Source organism: Cololabis saira, chromosome 8 (genome assembly GCF_033807715.1).
Source record: "Cololabis saira isolate AMF1-May2022 chromosome 8, fColSai1.1, whole genome shotgun sequence".
NCBI classification, from domain to species: Eukaryota; Metazoa; Chordata; class Actinopteri; order Beloniformes; family Belonidae; genus Cololabis; species Cololabis saira.
This window is the reverse complement of record NC_084594.1, coordinates 43,290,273-43,306,879: the sequence shown is the minus strand read 5'-3', so window position 1 is coordinate 43,306,879 and position 16,607 is coordinate 43,290,273. Positions and strand designations below refer to the sequence as shown.

At 41.5% G+C, this 16,607-nt stretch overlaps 1 protein-coding gene across 2 annotated transcripts; it reads left to right on the top strand.

Annotated features, from left to right (window-relative positions):
- Nucleotides 1-7,320: 7,320 nt before the first annotated feature.
- Nucleotides 7,321-16,528, top strand: gnl3l (G protein nucleolar 3 like). Of its 2 annotated transcripts, none has more exons than XM_061728030.1 (15): nt 7,321-7,375; nt 7,471-7,514; nt 8,642-8,731; nt 8,821-8,937; nt 9,015-9,098; nt 9,259-9,394; nt 9,467-9,570; nt 9,674-9,818; nt 11,206-11,293; nt 11,436-11,613; nt 11,698-11,840; nt 11,941-12,077; nt 14,534-14,700; nt 14,814-14,985; nt 16,438-16,528. In XM_061728030.1, exons 1-15 carry the CDS (start codon nt 7,363-7,365, stop codon nt 16,500-16,502), a joined length of 1,683 nt encoding a protein of 560 aa, XP_061584014.1. In that variant the 5' UTR covers nt 7,321-7,362; the 3' UTR covers nt 16,503-16,528. The 2 variants fall into 2 exon arrangements, with proteins under 2 accessions (XP_061584014.1, XP_061584015.1); XM_061728031.1 differs by having other exon boundaries at nt 7,331-7,375; nt 8,642-8,677.
- The last annotated feature ends 79 nt before the right edge of the window (nt 16,529-16,607 follow it).

Below are 16,607 nucleotides of genomic sequence, written 5' to 3'. Positions count from 1 at the left end.
TTGGTGCATGAAGTGGTTAATATTTAAACATGCATAACACTGTACATATGCACTTTTGATTGAAAAAGTGGATATTGATTAATTTAGATCAAGATTAATCAAAATTGATTAATTTAGATCAAGATTTTTGCATGAAATGCCATAAAAGTCTATTTTGGGTGGATTTTTAGTGTTTCGGTCATTAAGGGGTTAATAACAAAAAATGCTCAAGGGATATCACTGGGCACCCTCTGGAATTCTTAATAGATGACCCCAAGCTACAAGAATCAGTTGAGAAAAAAACTTTTACCGACGAAACCGGGTTCAGCCAAAAATCAGCCTTTGACTACCGGACTACTCGCCCTGCTACATAGTGTCTTTAGCTTTGGGTACAATTGAAAATAAAATACATTACATTAGAAAATTTGGTGTATACATTGAGAAAAAATCTTTTCAGTTGAGATGATAATACTATTTGTACAGGTGTGTTCTTAAGAATTTGTTATTACATTTCTTTTTCACAAAATGGCATCTTTCAGTTATCAAAGATGCACTAGAGGAACAAATCAGAGCTGGCCTGGGGGCAAATGACCGGGCCCTTTAAACCCAAATAATAAAACTCACGATAACGTCATTTTACAACATACACAAGCCTGCAAAAGCGGGGTTTACAAGCTTCAGCACCACGGAGAGCGACTATTTCATCAAGCGGATATGAAGTATAACAAACCAAGAGAACAACCAAAACTTTAGGCTACATGGTCACTAAGAATAAAACAACACAAATGTAAAGCAGTTCCGCACCACGGAGAGCGACCACATCATTTGCATCATTAGCTATAAAGTTTAGTACAACTGGCAGAGCGGCCCACATGTTCACAAACACAATTTCAATACGAAGTACAACAGGCCCACTCAGTCAGAAAACATCCCAGAGGAGGGTTTTCATCATCCATTGTCTGCGTGTCACCTGTAGCAAGTTCAAGTTCAAGTTCCAATTGACTTTATTAGTACGTGTAGGTAGATTTGTTTTGCAGTAGATGGGAGAAGGCATCTCACACACAATCTTTACAGACATTAATTTGACACACGACAAATACAGAGAACAGGTTTATGACGGCACAAGACAGACATGGCAGGGACTCACAATGCTCACTGAACAGGATAAAAGTACATGTTGCCCACAAGGCAAAGAACAATAAATAGAGGTAAATAGACATAAATAAGTTAATAGCAGAATAGACCTTAGCAATAAATAAAAATGCGTTAAGATTTGTTTCAAAGAGAGACAGCAGCAGAGACAGGGCTGTTCCTGTAGCGTGTGGTCCTCGTTCTGGGGACTTTAAACCTGCGTCCTGATGGCAGTAGCTGGAACTCACTCGGTAAGGGAAGGGAGGCATCATTGGGATGGAGCTGGAGCCGCTGCAAATGTTTAGCGTACAGCGACTCCAGGCCCAGCTGTGTTTCCCCAATCTGCCGACCTGACCATTTAATAATCTGGTTGAGTGAGCTCCATTCTTTTAGGGGCAGGTTTCCGAACCATGATGCAAGTGAAAAGGTTAAAACAGATTCAATAAAAACATGATAAAAAAGTGTCATCATGGTCCTATCAATGTGGAAATGGGACAACTTCCTCAGACAGAACAGCCGCTGGTGTCCCTTCCTGCTCACAGCTTTGCAGTTTTTTTGAAAGTTTAGGGTAGAGTCAATGATTGTCCCCAGATATTTATAGGACTGCACTTGTTCAATGACTTGTCCCTTAATCTTAACTGGTTTCAGGTGTTTAGGCAGTCTACCTGAAATCAATTGCCATGTCTTTGGTCTTTGTCAGATTGAGCTGTAGGTATGAGTCTTCACAGCGCTTGACAAAGTTTTCAACCACAGGGCTGTGGTCATTTTCATTTCCCTGCAGCAGGCTAACAATCACAGACTCATCTGCATACTTTAAAATGAGGCGGTTGTTAAAAGTGCTCTGACACATATTAGTATATAAAATGAATAACAAGGGTGAGAGTACACACCCTTATGTAGTGGGAGGAGACCTGCTTCGGCTTTCATTTCCTGCGTCCAGCGCTGGTGAGGAGGAGGGGGGCGCTGGTCTGCCCTGGGGTCTGGCTCTACCCTGGAGGAGCTGCTGACTCCCTGACATCACCACTATACCGCCGAGAGAGAAAGAGGGGGCAATTAATGGGGACCTATTATGGCATTTAATGTCTATTTTAAACAGGCCTTGAATGTCCTAAAAACAAGCTTTTGATTGTTTTTTCTATATAAATTAGAAATTCAGCCTCTGGGCCACGTCTTTATCTTTACCATTGATTTTGGTGTACAAGATACATTACACCTCCAAAATACCCTTGTACTTGTCTAAATACTTCCAAAATGTAAAAGATGTTCACCACCATAACACTAGAGGCAGCTCCACAAATCAATTTCAGCCCAGGGTTAACTCCAAGAAAGACTCAAATTCGTTTGCATCCTATACTACCAACATGTGGAATTCCTTACCGACAGCCATAAAAGAGAGCAAATCCCTAATCTCCTTCAAGTCTGCCCTAAAAAGCCACCTACAGGAGGCTGCTACTCGTAACTGGGAATAATCAAAGCCTCTACTGCACATCCCGCTTTTCCTTCTGATTATTGTTTCTTGTTTTTGTTTTTGTTTTTTTGTTTTGTTTTCTGCTTTTGTTTTGTATTAGCTAGCTTATTCTATTTGTCTCATCACCTTTTAGTCTCTTTCGGTGCAAAATAACAGTAATTCCCCCCTTTTCTTTTTTTACAATCTTCCCTACAAAGTACTGCTTCTTACCTGTATGTTATTCAATGTTATATGAGTTAAAAAAAGGTCTCCAATGTAAACAAGTGTAATGCTTTCTTGGAATAATGCCTTTTAGTTGACTTTGTATCAGCAAATCTGTACTGTCATGAAACTGTACCTGATCCTATGCAATTCTTCAAATAAATTCTTCAATCAATCAATCAATCAATACCGTTTCTAACCTCATTATCTATGCGGGATTCTGAGTGGGCGGGGAGGCTTTGATAATGAGGCTCTGTGCTGATTGGCTGCCTGACACGATGACGCGAATGACACGATACACCGCTACGAAAAAATGGCGGAAGCTCCGGCCGGCGGAGTTAAGCCTGAATTGTGATTCTGCGTTAAATCGATGCAGACCCTACGCCGTAGGGTACGCTGTAGGCTCTGCGTTGGTGTAACGCGGAACCATAAATCAGCCTTTACACTGTGTCATGCATGCGATGCGAGCGAGCATCAGCGACAAAATCAATTCCATTGCTTTATTTTCTATTGGACTGTCCTAACTGGCCGCAGCGCTGCGCGACGCGGCGCGCCATTTTGAGCTGAACATTTGTTGGACGCCCTGCTTCTATTTTCTTCCTGTCGCTCGCATTGAAAGCCGGTTGAAAGCGCTGTAAGAAACGGTCACGGATGGGGAACGGCTGATCCAGTTAGTTGAAATGAGAAGTTATCACTATGATTCCTCCTCATTTCACTACAAAAACCTCAATAAAGTGGCAGCTGCTGGAGGGAGATGGACAGAGAGCATTCAATGTCACACAGTGCTACGCGATAGTCGGACGCTCGCATGCAGTTACACGGTTTTATAGTTGTGGGCGTGGTTTCACGCATCGGAGGGCAAACCTCTGCTCCTATCGTGACGTCACGACAGAAATTTTTGGGTTTTTCGGGTCGGATCGGGTGTCTATATGGGCAATTTTAACTCTCCAATTAGCAAAATACTGGATACCTTCCCCTGCCTCATCATCATCTGGGCTTGCCTCAACGCGGGGCCCCACGGCTTCCTGAATCTGTCTCGTTCTCTCGACATTGTGTGACAGTTTGTTCCAACTCCACCGTCTGGATCAGAGCAGCTTGTGTCTGCACTTGGGTTGATCAGTTGTATTGAACAACAGACACGCGTCATCATTGCACATATATTGCACATATATTTATTGATATGCACAGACTAGTACACATTTAGGTCTGTAATGGAACGTGACTGTTGATATTTATAAGGGAAAAAAGGGAAAAAAAAAAAAAATTGGGGGGAAAAAAAAAACGGCCCATAGCGCCAGGCCCTTGGGGCGCGAGCCCCTTGGGGCGCGAGGCCCCGTGCGGTCGCACGGTTCGCACATCCCTTGCGGCGGCCCTGTGCGTATGTATGCGTATATATATATGTATGTATACTAAATATAGAAATAATGCACATATATATATATATATATAGGTTTTTACCGGCCATGGTATCAACCATTAATATGTGTGCAGACGACAAAAAAAAATAAAAAAAATCTTTTTTTTTTTTTTGTCCCTCTGTCTGGGCCGCCCCCTGTCAATCGGGCCCTAGGCACATGCCTAGTTTGCCTTTGCGTTAATCCGGCTCTGCACTTTGTGTATAGTGATTGTTAGAATTGCTACCTGTAATTAACCTGGCTCCCTGGCAGTGCTGGCAGTTTCGCTGGGCCCGAATCACTACCAACAAAAACGTTCATCTGCATATACGTTTAAGGGTTCCAGGTCCAGGAGCAGAGGACAGCGCTTCCTGCCGTGGGTGTAGCTATGTAAATAAAAGTCTCTGTTTGGGTAACATAACTCTGTCCTCTATCCTTGTGAGGACTCCTCTACATTAAAGGGGACCTATTATGAAAAACACGTTTTTTCTTGTTTTAACATATATAAAGTGGTCTCCCCTCACCCTGCCAGCACAGGGGAGACAAAATACCATGAATTTCTGCAAGCTCTCTGACCCCCGCCGGACAGAGTCCCCCAGTGTCACGTGTTTTTTTTTGAGCCGTTTAAAATCTGCTCCCGTCGTGACGTCACGACGGGAGCAGATTTCCATAGGTTCAGCCTCCGCTGCTGAAACCACGCCCACAACCAGCTCTCTCCGCTGCTGGAGCGGTCCATTCTTGAGCCAGTCGGACGCGGCGCCGCGGCGGAGCGGATCCGGGTTAAATCATCCAGGTTCCCGTGTGGTTTGGGAGCTGGGTCCTCGGGGGTCTGTCCCAGGCTGGACCAGCTTCACCCTCCGAGATTTTCAGGCAAATCTGTCGGTTTGATCCCTGGTAACCGACGATGCGCCGCGGATGTGCTCCGGAGCCGATCTGTGCGCCCGCCGTGCGGTTGCAGCGCCCGTCGCGCAGAATCCGCCGGGCAGATCCGGCTGAAATTCCGCTGGTCGGTCCCCGGGAGTCCCTGCTACCAGACCAGGCCGGTTCCTGCGGTCCCGGCCGGTCGGAACCGGTCAGATTCCCCCGTTAAAGCCGCGGTGATGCGCGCTGCTGCAGCAGCGCTGCTCCCGGGCGCCCGGCGTGGCTCCGGGGCCAGCGTTCAGCATCCGCCGGGTAGATCCGGCTTAAATAGTGCATAAATGTTATTTATATACAACTCATATTTTATTTTTTTAACAATAAAGTTTCCTTTTGTGAAAATTCAGTGTTTGATAATTTACAGGCTCGGGCTGTTCTGGCGGAGCGAGGTTTATGCTCCTCCCCTGCTACACGTCATTCAGGGAGCCAATCAGCACAGAGCCTCATTATCATACCCCCCCCTTCCCTAAAAATGAGGCGCAGAAAAAGAGGTTAGAAGCGGTAAAACTAGTGACAGGGCCCACAGGCTGGATTTATGATTTATGTAGAAAAAACAAGCTTTAGATTGTTTTTAAGACATTCAAGGCATGTTTAAAATATACATTAAATGCCATAATAGGTCACCTTTAACGACCCCGACAACTCTTGGAGATTTCCTGAGTGTTGATTTTTTTATTTTTTGGGCTTATTTTAGTATGACCGATGATGCAGTGAGCCTGAAGTCCCCAGAGTTCTGGGAAGGACCACCGCTGGTCCAAACAGTGGTTCGGTACATCATAAGGAAGATCACTGACGACTCCAGCATGTCTTAAACATCTCCTCCTTCAATGCACGCAGACACAAAATACTGTCATTGACAGATTTGTGCAGATTTTGATGATAAGCTGATAATAAGCAGCTAATTTAGGGCTGCTGGGTGGCACAGTGGTCCAAGCAAGCGGCACATCTACTGAGGCTACAGTCCTCCTGCAGCAGTCGCAGGTTCAAGTCCTGGCCTGCAGCCCTTTGCTGCATGTTGTCTCTCATACTGTATATGCAATATATGTATGCTGCTGCACCTTTGGGGGTTGCCAGGGTTACGTCACTGCCGTGCTGTAAACAGATCCAACGGGTGATGTAACGGTTATAACGGTTATAACGGATTACTACTGGCTGCCTGTTGTTTTTACACCTGCCTATTGAAGTTCTGAGTAAACTATCGGATCGTACAACTTGTGTGGAGTTATTGAAAACCATTACATTGTCCCCATTCTCTCTCCACACCTTGAATAAAGGCCACTGGAGCCACACAAAATCACAAAATCTTTATAATCAGTTCATTTGTATCAGCTGTGTTGAAGGAGGGGAGCATCTAAAACAATCAGGACCGTGGACCCCGAGGACTGAAATTGGACACCCTTGTCTTACACGTTTACAGCAAGTACGCTTATAGATGTCCCACAATTTCACAAGAATTATGAAAAAAAAACAGGACTGAACATTTGATTGTGTAGAGCAGGGAGCTGAATACAGCAAATGAGGATCACTGTGGATAAGAAACACAGCAGCATGTTAGGGTAATGCGTCAAATATGGGGTAGAAACCTCAAGCAGAGGTTGTTGTTGTTTTTTTACATAGTCCCATATATAGTTTTTTTTTTCACAATATGTTTATTGTCGTTTTTTTGTTTTTCAAACTTACAACATTTACGCATACATTACATAGACACACATACACTTAGCTTGCACCATTTTAAATTGAAATATAAATAATATATTGAATTAACCAATAAGGGAGGAAAAATAAAATAAATTAAATAAATAAATTAAACAGAAATAAATAAATAAAAAAAAAGATATTTTCCACAATATATAAGTTATTTTCAGGTAAATCTTGCACTTTCATCCGTCATAATGTTCATATATGGTTCCCAGAGTTCAACAAAGTCCTTTCGTTTTCCTTTGGCAATGTACGTTAGTCTCTCCAGTCCAATACAGCCAGAAAGCTCCCTTATCCACATTCTCAATGTCGGAGCATCCATACTGTCCCATATATAGTTACATAATTGCTGCACATTGTCATTTCAGAGAAACTAAACGGCTTTGGGGGGTTATTTATATATTTGTACCTAACGGATAAACAGTAGTGTGGATCGCTGGCTGCACTCATACACACCACCAGTAGGTGGCGGTAGCGCTCACCGTTCCGTTAATCAACCGCCAAGTAATAGAAGAAGAAAAAAACCGAAGAAGAAGAAGTAGCAGCCCGTGGCCAGCTCCGGCAGCTGTAATCATGTCCAAACAAAGTGAGTTTTTAGGGGTTTTAAACATATTAAATCGATGTGTCACAGACTGACTTTTACGCGTTCGTTTTGTCATTTTCTTTCTTTCATTTTTCCAGAACAGAAACGTGCCAAACGTCTCGGATTTCTTGGAAAGTTTAAGGTAAATGCTCCACGTGTGGTTTATTTATAAGTACGGCATGGGTCATGGGTGACATGTGTTTCTAAAAACATTATAAAACCATATCGAGACCGTCTCAAACTCAAGATAACAGGAGTAGATACTTTGTCACCCTGTCGGTTCTCCACAGTAAACCTTTTATAGTTGAGGTTTTCTAATCAGGTGTTCAACATCTGGTTTAACACTCAGGAACCTAAGGAATGATTGCTCACCCACTGTTTGCTGTTTGGGGGGTCCTTGTTTTTTATGTGGAACATTTGGCTATTTTAAAGTGACCAAGCATTGCGACTGTAAATTGTTAGTAATTTGTATAGCTTCCCAGGCTGGATTGCAGATGTTTTAAAGCACCCAAATCCTCATCGGTTATCTACATGCAGTACTGGAGTTGAGGGGGGATGAGGGGGGACAGCATCCCCCCTGAAATAAAAACGGTCCAAATCATCCCCCCTTTCCATCCCTTATGTCATTTCATCAATGAATGTGGTTTTACTGCTATTTCAACATTTAGAGTCATCACCAGAAAAATAACTTATTTGACAATTTTCACCTGTTTCAAGTAAATTTTCACTTGAAATAAGCAGGAAAATCTGCCAGTGGGACAAGATTTATCTTCTCATTACAAGCAAAAAAAATCTTGTTCCACTGGCAGATTTTTCTACTTATTTTAAGTGAAAATCTACTTGAAACAGGTGAAAATGGTTGTTTTTTCCAGTGATGAGTCTTGTTTTAAGTGTAATGAGATTTTCTTTACTAAAATTAGACATTTTAACTAGAAATAAGACAAATATTCTTGTTAAGATTTTGAGTTTTTGCAGTGATCCATTTTACTTATCCTGTGAAGGACAGATTCATATTGATAAGTTCAGAAAAGTGTTTTTTATTGTTGTGTTTTGATGTATTTGATGTAAGCCCAGTGGATATTTAAAGCTTACAGAAGGCTGCATTTAACTGCTGCTATGTCATTCCTGCAGTATTTCTGCAGGTGTTTTGGTCAGTGCTATTATTTGTAATATATTATGTTATTTGTAATCAGCACAAATTATCTGTCCCCATATGATAAAATCCACCATCCCCCTGATTTATTTTAACAACTCGAGTACTGTCTACAGGGGAAAGATGGACAGAAAGCTGACGCGTCGGGACGGGTCAGAAACACGGAACCAGACTCCAGAAAAGCAGAGGACGTCAGGCAGAGCAGGGTGAATGTGCCAGAGATGTCCTGTGCTTGATTTGAGGCCATGAGGCCGTGGTTAGGACGTAACGCTCCATCTCACACCTTCTCCAACAGCTTCAAGATCTTCAGGAAAAGCAGAAGTTGTCCAGAGAACGTGAGATGATGAAGAGGAGAAATTTGCAGAGCTTTCAGAATGACATCCTACAGCGACAGCAACAGTTTGAGCAAAGGGTAAATAAGAGGATGCTTTGAACTTCAAAGTTACTGCATGTTGCATTAACTTCTGCTGCCTTTGATTGCTCTCACAGGAGGCAGAGATGCTCAGTCTGGAAAAGAACGTTAACTTTGAAAATGAGAATTCAAGAAAGGCATATTACAGAGAATTTAAAAAGGTAAGTAGCTATTTACATAAAAAAAAAAATTACAGGGAATCACTGAACTGCAAGTGTGACTTAAAATGATTCAGATGCAAATATAAAACTAACTATTTCTTCCAGGTTTATTCACTTTGAAATGATTGGTGTGCATATCTCCTCTTGATGTTTCTTGAAGGTGGTGGAGGCTTCAGATGTGATTTTGGAGGTTTTGGATGCACGTGACCCTCTGGGCTGCAGATGTCCTCAGGTGGAGCAGGCGGTCATCCAGAGTGGCACCAACAAGAAGATAGTCTTAGTCCTTAATAAGATTGGTAAGAAATACAACAACAGAGTAGCTGCACACGTGACACACCAGAGCGTTCAACACTTTACTTTGATTATAGATTTGGTTTCAAAGGAAATTGTGGAAAAGTGGATCAAGTATCTCCGAAGTGAGTTTCCTACTGTGGCTTTCAAAGCCTCTACTCAGCAACAGACAAAGAACCTGGTAAGCAGTGTAACGCGTATATATGGATCACCGAGATGAACGGTATTTAACATCCATTTGAAATCATCATTATACATACGTTTGTGTGTATTTCAATGACCAGAAACGCAGTAGCGTGCCAGTGACACAAGCCACCAAAGAGCTTCTGGTCACCAGTGCGTGCCTGGGAGCAGACTGCCTCATGAAGCTGCTGGGGAACTACTGCCGTAACCTGGACATCAAGACGGCCATCACTGTAGGAGTTGTAGGTGAGCGTCAGCAGCTGCTTCGTGTTTCCACGCCATATCGACACGGCCGCGGACATGTTTGAGGTTTCCTGGACCGATGCGTATTCACTGTAGACATGTCCAGAACCGACCTGACGCTCTTCTGGTCTACAGGACTGTCTCAGAAAGAAAAAAAACGAAAATGTCATACATTCTGGATTAATTACAAATCAACTGAAATATTGCAAGCCTTTTATTATTTAAATATTGATAATTATGGCTTACAGTTTAAGATTAAGATTCCCAGAATATTCTAATTTTTTGAGATAGGATATTTGAGTTTTCTTAAGCTGTAAATCATGATCAGCAATATTAAAATAATAAAAGGCTTGCAATATTTCAGTTGATTTGTAATTAATCCAGAATGTATGACATTTTTGTTTTTGTAATTGCATTACAGAAAATCACAATATTCTAATTTTCTGAGACAGTCCTGTATAACAGCTGATGTCATCAGCGCTTAAACTGGGGCAACATTGTAAAATCTAATGACGCTATTTTGATCTATGAAATCTTTTATGGCCAAGCACCACCCCCACTACAAGAATGTGTGAAAAGAAATTCAAACAGATTAACCAGAGCTGGTGTTAGAGACGACTGGATAGTTCCTTTTAGAAAAAGTGCTTTTAGTCGAGCCACTTTTTCGGTTCATGCCTCTCGCACCTGGAATGCAACACCAACCTCTTTCACCAAACATTTTAAATCATGGCTATTGGAGGAACAACACTGTTATCACAACCAGGCTTAAACCTGTGTAGTTTGTTCTAATGTTAATTATCTGTTTTAATTCGTATGTACTAAGGCAATGTGCAATGCAACACGCACTTTGTACTGTATGTCACACAACTTGGATACTCTCAGTACCATAATATTACCATTGCTGGTATTCCTTTATTGTAATATTGATTGATTGAATTGTTTATTTCGAACACATAAGGCAAAAATATTAAATTTTAAAACAAATTCAAAACATACAGAAAAAAAGCAACAACAACAAAAACATAATACAAACAGGGGGGAAAAAAACAGTGTCCGAAAAGGAGCAGGTAGAAGTAAAAATTATTTAACCCTGCCCCTTTTTTACCTCTATTATAAATTAAACATAAATATTAATAATAAATAGCTGCTAATTTACCTATTAGGCTACAGATTTTCCCATTGGTTGAGCCTTTGCACCTAACCAGCTAACAAACACAATCATTCCTTAACATAACTCCTCAATCAAATAACTTCCCAGAACTTCCTTTTTGTACCGTTTTTTAAATTGATTTATATTGGTACATTGCTTATGCTTGTACACTGCTTAATGTAGTGTCCATTAATATGCATTGTCCCGTCTAAATAAACTTTGATTTGATCTGTTTCGCAGGATTCCCTAATGTGGGAAAGAGTAGTCTGATCAACAGTCTGAAACGTGCACGTGCATGCAGTGTTGGAGCAACTCCCGGTGTCACAAAGTAGGTGACACGGATTCATTATTTGGGTTGTGGTTGGCAGATGGAATAATGGCAGCAGCGGGAATGTGGGCATAGCAACCACTTCCTGCTCGACCGTCTCTGAAGGTTAATCCAGTCATGGTTTCTTAATTTATTATTTCAGGTGTCTTCAAGAGGTGCATTTGGACAAACACATTAAGCTCCTGGATTGTCCTGGAATAGTCATGGCAACATCCACGTCCGACGCAGCAATGATTCTTCGTAACTGTGTGAAAATCGAGCAGCTTGTGGATCCACTTCCACCCGTCGAGGCGATCCTGCGGCGCTGCAACAAGGCAGAGGTTTGACAAGTCGCCTCGTAAACGCCGCGCGCTTTGAAGACGCGTCACCGGAATCGCCCTGACCTGATTGTGTTGAACATGCAGATCATGGAGCATTACGGCGTTGCAGAATTTCATACGCCTCTGGAGTTCTTGGCGCTGCTGGCCAAGCGGCAAGGCAAGCTCAGGAAGGGAGGCCTGCCTGACACCGACAAGGCAGCCAAGAGCGTGTTGATGGACTGGACAGGGTAGGTTTAAAAAAATTACATCTCAGAAATCACAATCAACCAGTGTTTTTGGCAATGTTTCAATTTCACTGACTTCCTTTTCTTTCTTTTTTGTTCTTAGCGGAAGGATCAGCTACTTCACACACCCTCCAGAGACGCACACACTCCCAACACACGTCAGCGCTGAAATTGTTACACAGATGTCTAAAGCCTTTGACTGGGATGAGCTGGAAAAAGGAAATCGAGAGGTTCTTGCAGGTAGAGGGAACCTTTTCTGTAAAGTTGTGACCTTGGAGAGCGGTGGGCGAACTATGAGGATGTAGTGTGATCTGCTTCTCAGAAGCATTTGTTCGCTTTACAGAATCATCAACATTGTAATCCAGACCTTCCCGCTCCACATAAACTACGCAGCAGCACGACTGGCTGTTGCAACGCGCTCTTGCATACTTTGCATCCTGATGGTCTAGTGTTTCATGGTGAAGAACAGCTGCCAGTGTCATAAACGGATGCAAGTCGCCTCTTAATTATTTAAGACGAATTCAGAGCGTGAAATGAGTCGGGCCTCTTGCCTCCAGTTGAAATGACATGCTTCACATACAAGACAACTAACTGATTGCAAGTACAGCCAGATCTTTGGAAAGAATTTGGATTCAGACCATTTATTTTGCGAGAACGTGTAATGGAAACGTGACTTCCTTCCCTGAAGGCTCTTTTTTTGTTGAGCTCTTTCAGATCCCTGGTGATCCAGGGTTTATTGGGGAAGCTCCTCACTGTTCTGATGGGATGATGTTGTCCACACAGACGTTGATATAGTCATTCATACACTCGGTCATGGCATTGATGTCATCTCTGTGGCTCTGAGTGCATCCCAGTGTGTAGCCTAAAAAAAAAACACCTGCAGAGTTTCTTCAGTGACCTCCTCCTCACAGTCCCTTTGGTGGCAGGTTTCCTCTGGATGATGTTCGTAGGTGGAGGAGAGAAAGACTATGACTGCGTTTCCATGCATCAATAACTCTTTTAAAACCCGAATATTGGCAATAACCCGAATTTGCACAGCCATGTAAACACCAATAACCCCTTTGAATAACCCGAATTTGCTCATATTCGGGTTTTTAAAAACCCGAATATGAGCCCTGGGTTACTCCTTTTAAAACCCGAATATTGGGTCATGTAAACGCCAAACGGAATATCCCCATCAAACGGAACAGGAATTTGTTTTCTGCACATGCTCTGTTCACAAGGAATCCTGCTCTTTTGAGTCCAGGAAGTTCTTATAAACACGGAGAAACGCAAGACCAGGAGGAGACTAATCACTTCATAAATGGAATGAAGGATATGAACATTTCTGCATTTGTAGATGGTAGAAAGTACCGGGATAGAAGATTTACAAGAAGGTGAGAGTAAAGTTGCGCGAAGCAGCATTTGTTTTGAATTTGGATACAGGAAGAAGAAGCGGAAATTACGGTAATTGCGTCATGACGTTCTTCGTGCGTCGCTGGTTTGATCCAGATATCCCGAATGATTAATTACCATGGAAACGGAATATTCTGAATGTTTCAGTAACCGGAATATTAGCAGCAACCCGAATTTTGACTGCATGTAAACGTAGTCTATGATCCGCCTTGAAGGGAGCAGGCCGTGCAGAGGAGCTGTATGCATCTCTGACATTTGCATAACACAAATGTCACGTCCTGGATTACACCATCTGTTGTTGACCAGCACTGCAATTCCACCGCCGTGGCTTTTTCCTCTTCAAGTCTCTCTCTGGCCGGATCCTCTAAAGTCTGGGATATGCTCCTGCAACCACGTCTCACTTTAACACTTGATACCGCACTGATGAAACTCCAGATTTGTCCTCGTCAGCACTTCCGCTCATTTTATGATAACCACATTTGGAGGCGATGGTTTAAACTTCATCTCTACATCCACCATGCCTTCTCCAACTGCTCAGGGATTTGGGGTCTCGGTCTGGATGTAATTTTCTCTGTCTCGATCAGCTGTTCCTATTAAACATATTGGTTGTTGCTATGGTTACTCAGCATTAAGATGTTAAAAAAAATGAAAAGGAAACAAAAAAATCCCTTAAGCATCACAGCACCCGGATGTAAAATAATGAAAAGGACGATATTAATGAAGAGACTTTATTGAAAAATAAAAAATAAAGCTGAAAAGCTTGTAACGATCAAAAGAGCTGCTGCAACGAGCCGCCACCATAAGCAGGGCTGTTTTAGAGCATTTTAATATCTTATGAGAGATTTCAACCATGCCTACAGGACTGTCTCAGAAAATTAGAATATTGTGATTTTCTGTAATGCAATTACAAAAACAAAAATGTCATACATTCTGGATTCATTACAAATCAACTGAAATATTGCAAGCCTTTTATTATTTTAATATTGCTGATCATGGCTTACAGCTTAAGAAAACTCAAATATCCTATCTAAAAAAATTAGAATATTCTGGGAATCTTAATCTTAAACTGTAAACCATAATCAGCAATATTAAAATAATAAAAGGCTTGCAATATTTCAGTTGATTTGTAATGAATCCAGAATGTATGACATTTTTGTTTTTTTAATTGCATTACAGAAAATCAAGAACTTTATCACAATATTCTAATTTTCTGAGACAGTCCTGTATATGCCAAACTATACATGTACTGGGGAGGTTGTGGTTGCTAATCGGGCTAATCACCTTTTGTTGTTGCGATACAGAATCCTCTTGTCCTGACGTCCAGATGGGATTCTGCATGGAAGCTGCTGGAATGACACAAGGAGGTCCGGGTGAGCCCCACGGTGACCTAGAAATGGAAGGTGGGTCAGCGGGAGAGCCATCAGCTAAAGATGAGACTGAAGTTATGGACGATGATCAAGACCCAGAGGTGAGAAACTGCTCTCTTTTTACTGTCGCTGTTTGTCACGTCCTCACCTGCTGTCACATGCAGGTTAACAAGCTCGGCCTTGACATTTTTGTATATTATCCTACTTTAAACAGTTTGGACCGATGACAGTGGAAATAAAACCCCAGAAGACGACTAACTTGCCTCCAAATGAAGCTGCTCCCAGGGTTCCAGATTTCAGAGATATTGTGAAGGTAGATCCTTTAAATCAAGGCCAGGCCCTCCTCGCTGCCAACAAGAAGAGGAAAAAGCAACAGAAAAGAGCTGGTTTGTGTTACTTTTTATCTAATACAGGGCCGTGTTTTGCCTCTGGCGTGTGTGTGTGTGTGTGTGTGAGCTTTAAATTCACTATGATCTCCGTCCAGATGATTGAAAACAAAAAAAGAAAACGATATCTGTAACTCCTCTGATTGCTTTCCATTGATATAGCCCAGTAATCTGAACATGGGGGTTTACTCTGGTGCTTTTCTGTAACAGTTTGCAGAAGCCATGTTTGACGTACACTCCCACTTAAGTCCAGCCGGTATATGTGATCAAGTGGACGCCACTGAGTGCACGTTTCAGTTGCACAGTATGAATCTGAGATATTTCAGGATTTTTTTAGTAACGTAGTTTACGGTAATCTGATAGTAAAATTGGATTCATATTAACAACCAAAATTTAGTTGACAAGAAGCAGAAAAAAAACATGAAACATCTTTGGTTCATACTATCTGCAAGGAATAATGAAAAACTACGGATTCCTCTTGCTATCCCAAGTTGTCTGGTTTTTGGATGGACTAGGTTAGTCCTGGTAACATTCATACTGCTTTGGGACAAAACCAGGAACATCCAGAATTTGTTCTTGTACAGTTTGACCGTAGCTAATTGGTTGCAACACCATGTTGTTTTAGTCACCATCTGTGAAAAATGTAACAAAAGAAACTGCGTAAAAGCTGTTGAGCCGCAGCAAAAGTCCTCCGTTGTGAATATACAGGACTGTCTCAGAAAATTAGAATATTGTGATAAAGTTCTTTATTTTCTGTAATGCAATTAAACAAAAATGTCATTACATTCTGGATTCATTACAAATCAACTGAAATATTGCAAGCCTTTTATTATTTTAATATTGCTGATTATGGTTTACAGTTTAATTCCCAGAATTGATTCCCAAAATATTAAATTTTTTTGAGATAGGATATTTGAGTTTTCTTAAGCTGTAAATCATGATCAGCAATATTAAAATAATAAAAGGCTTGCAATATTTCAGTTGATTTGTAATGAATCCAGAATGTATGACGTTTTTGTTTTTGTCATTTCACTACAGAAAATCACAATATTCAAATTTTCTGAAACAGTCCTGTACTGGATATGTATGCAGCACCTATTATCAACAACTGTTTTAACACTGCTGCCTGTTTGGAGGGTTGACTTTTATTTATTTTATTCTTTAGCTGCTTAACAATATGTTTCTATGGGTAACTCATTTGAAAAGCACTAGCAGCATTGGTGTCATCGGAGCACCAGCAGTAACTAGAGATGATGTTCTTGGGAGAAGCAAAAAAAAAAAAAATCACATTTTTGGAGAATTAATAACTACACTGTTAAAGGAATCCAATTCAACCCTTTAATAGTATTAAAAATGACTGATCTATAAGCTTATGCCTGAAGAAAAGTGACTTCTCTGGCTTCTATCCACTGCTGCTTACTAAAATAATGTTTTTTTCCCCTCTCTTTACAGACAAACTTGCCACTAAACTGTCAGACACACTCACGTCTGCGATGGACTTCTCATTTGCAGATTGATGATTAAAATGAATGTTGAAAGACAATTTTGTCATTATTTGGTGTAACCATTACTATGGGTGATACAGACAGGTGTTACTGGGAAACTTTTTGTTTTGTTTCTTG

What these genes read in the sequence shown, in the direction of transcription:
- gnl3l (XM_061728030.1), top strand. An exon ending in ATTACAGAGAATTTAAAAAG is followed by an intron (nt 9,099 to 9,258) that starts GTAAGTAGCTAT and finishes TGTTTCTTGAAG; the next exon opens with GTGGTGGAGGCTTCAGATGT. An exon ending in AGCAACAGACAAAGAACCTG is followed by an intron (nt 9,571 to 9,673) that starts GTAAGCAGTGTA and finishes TTCAATGACCAG; the next exon opens with AAACGCAGTAGCGTGCCAGT.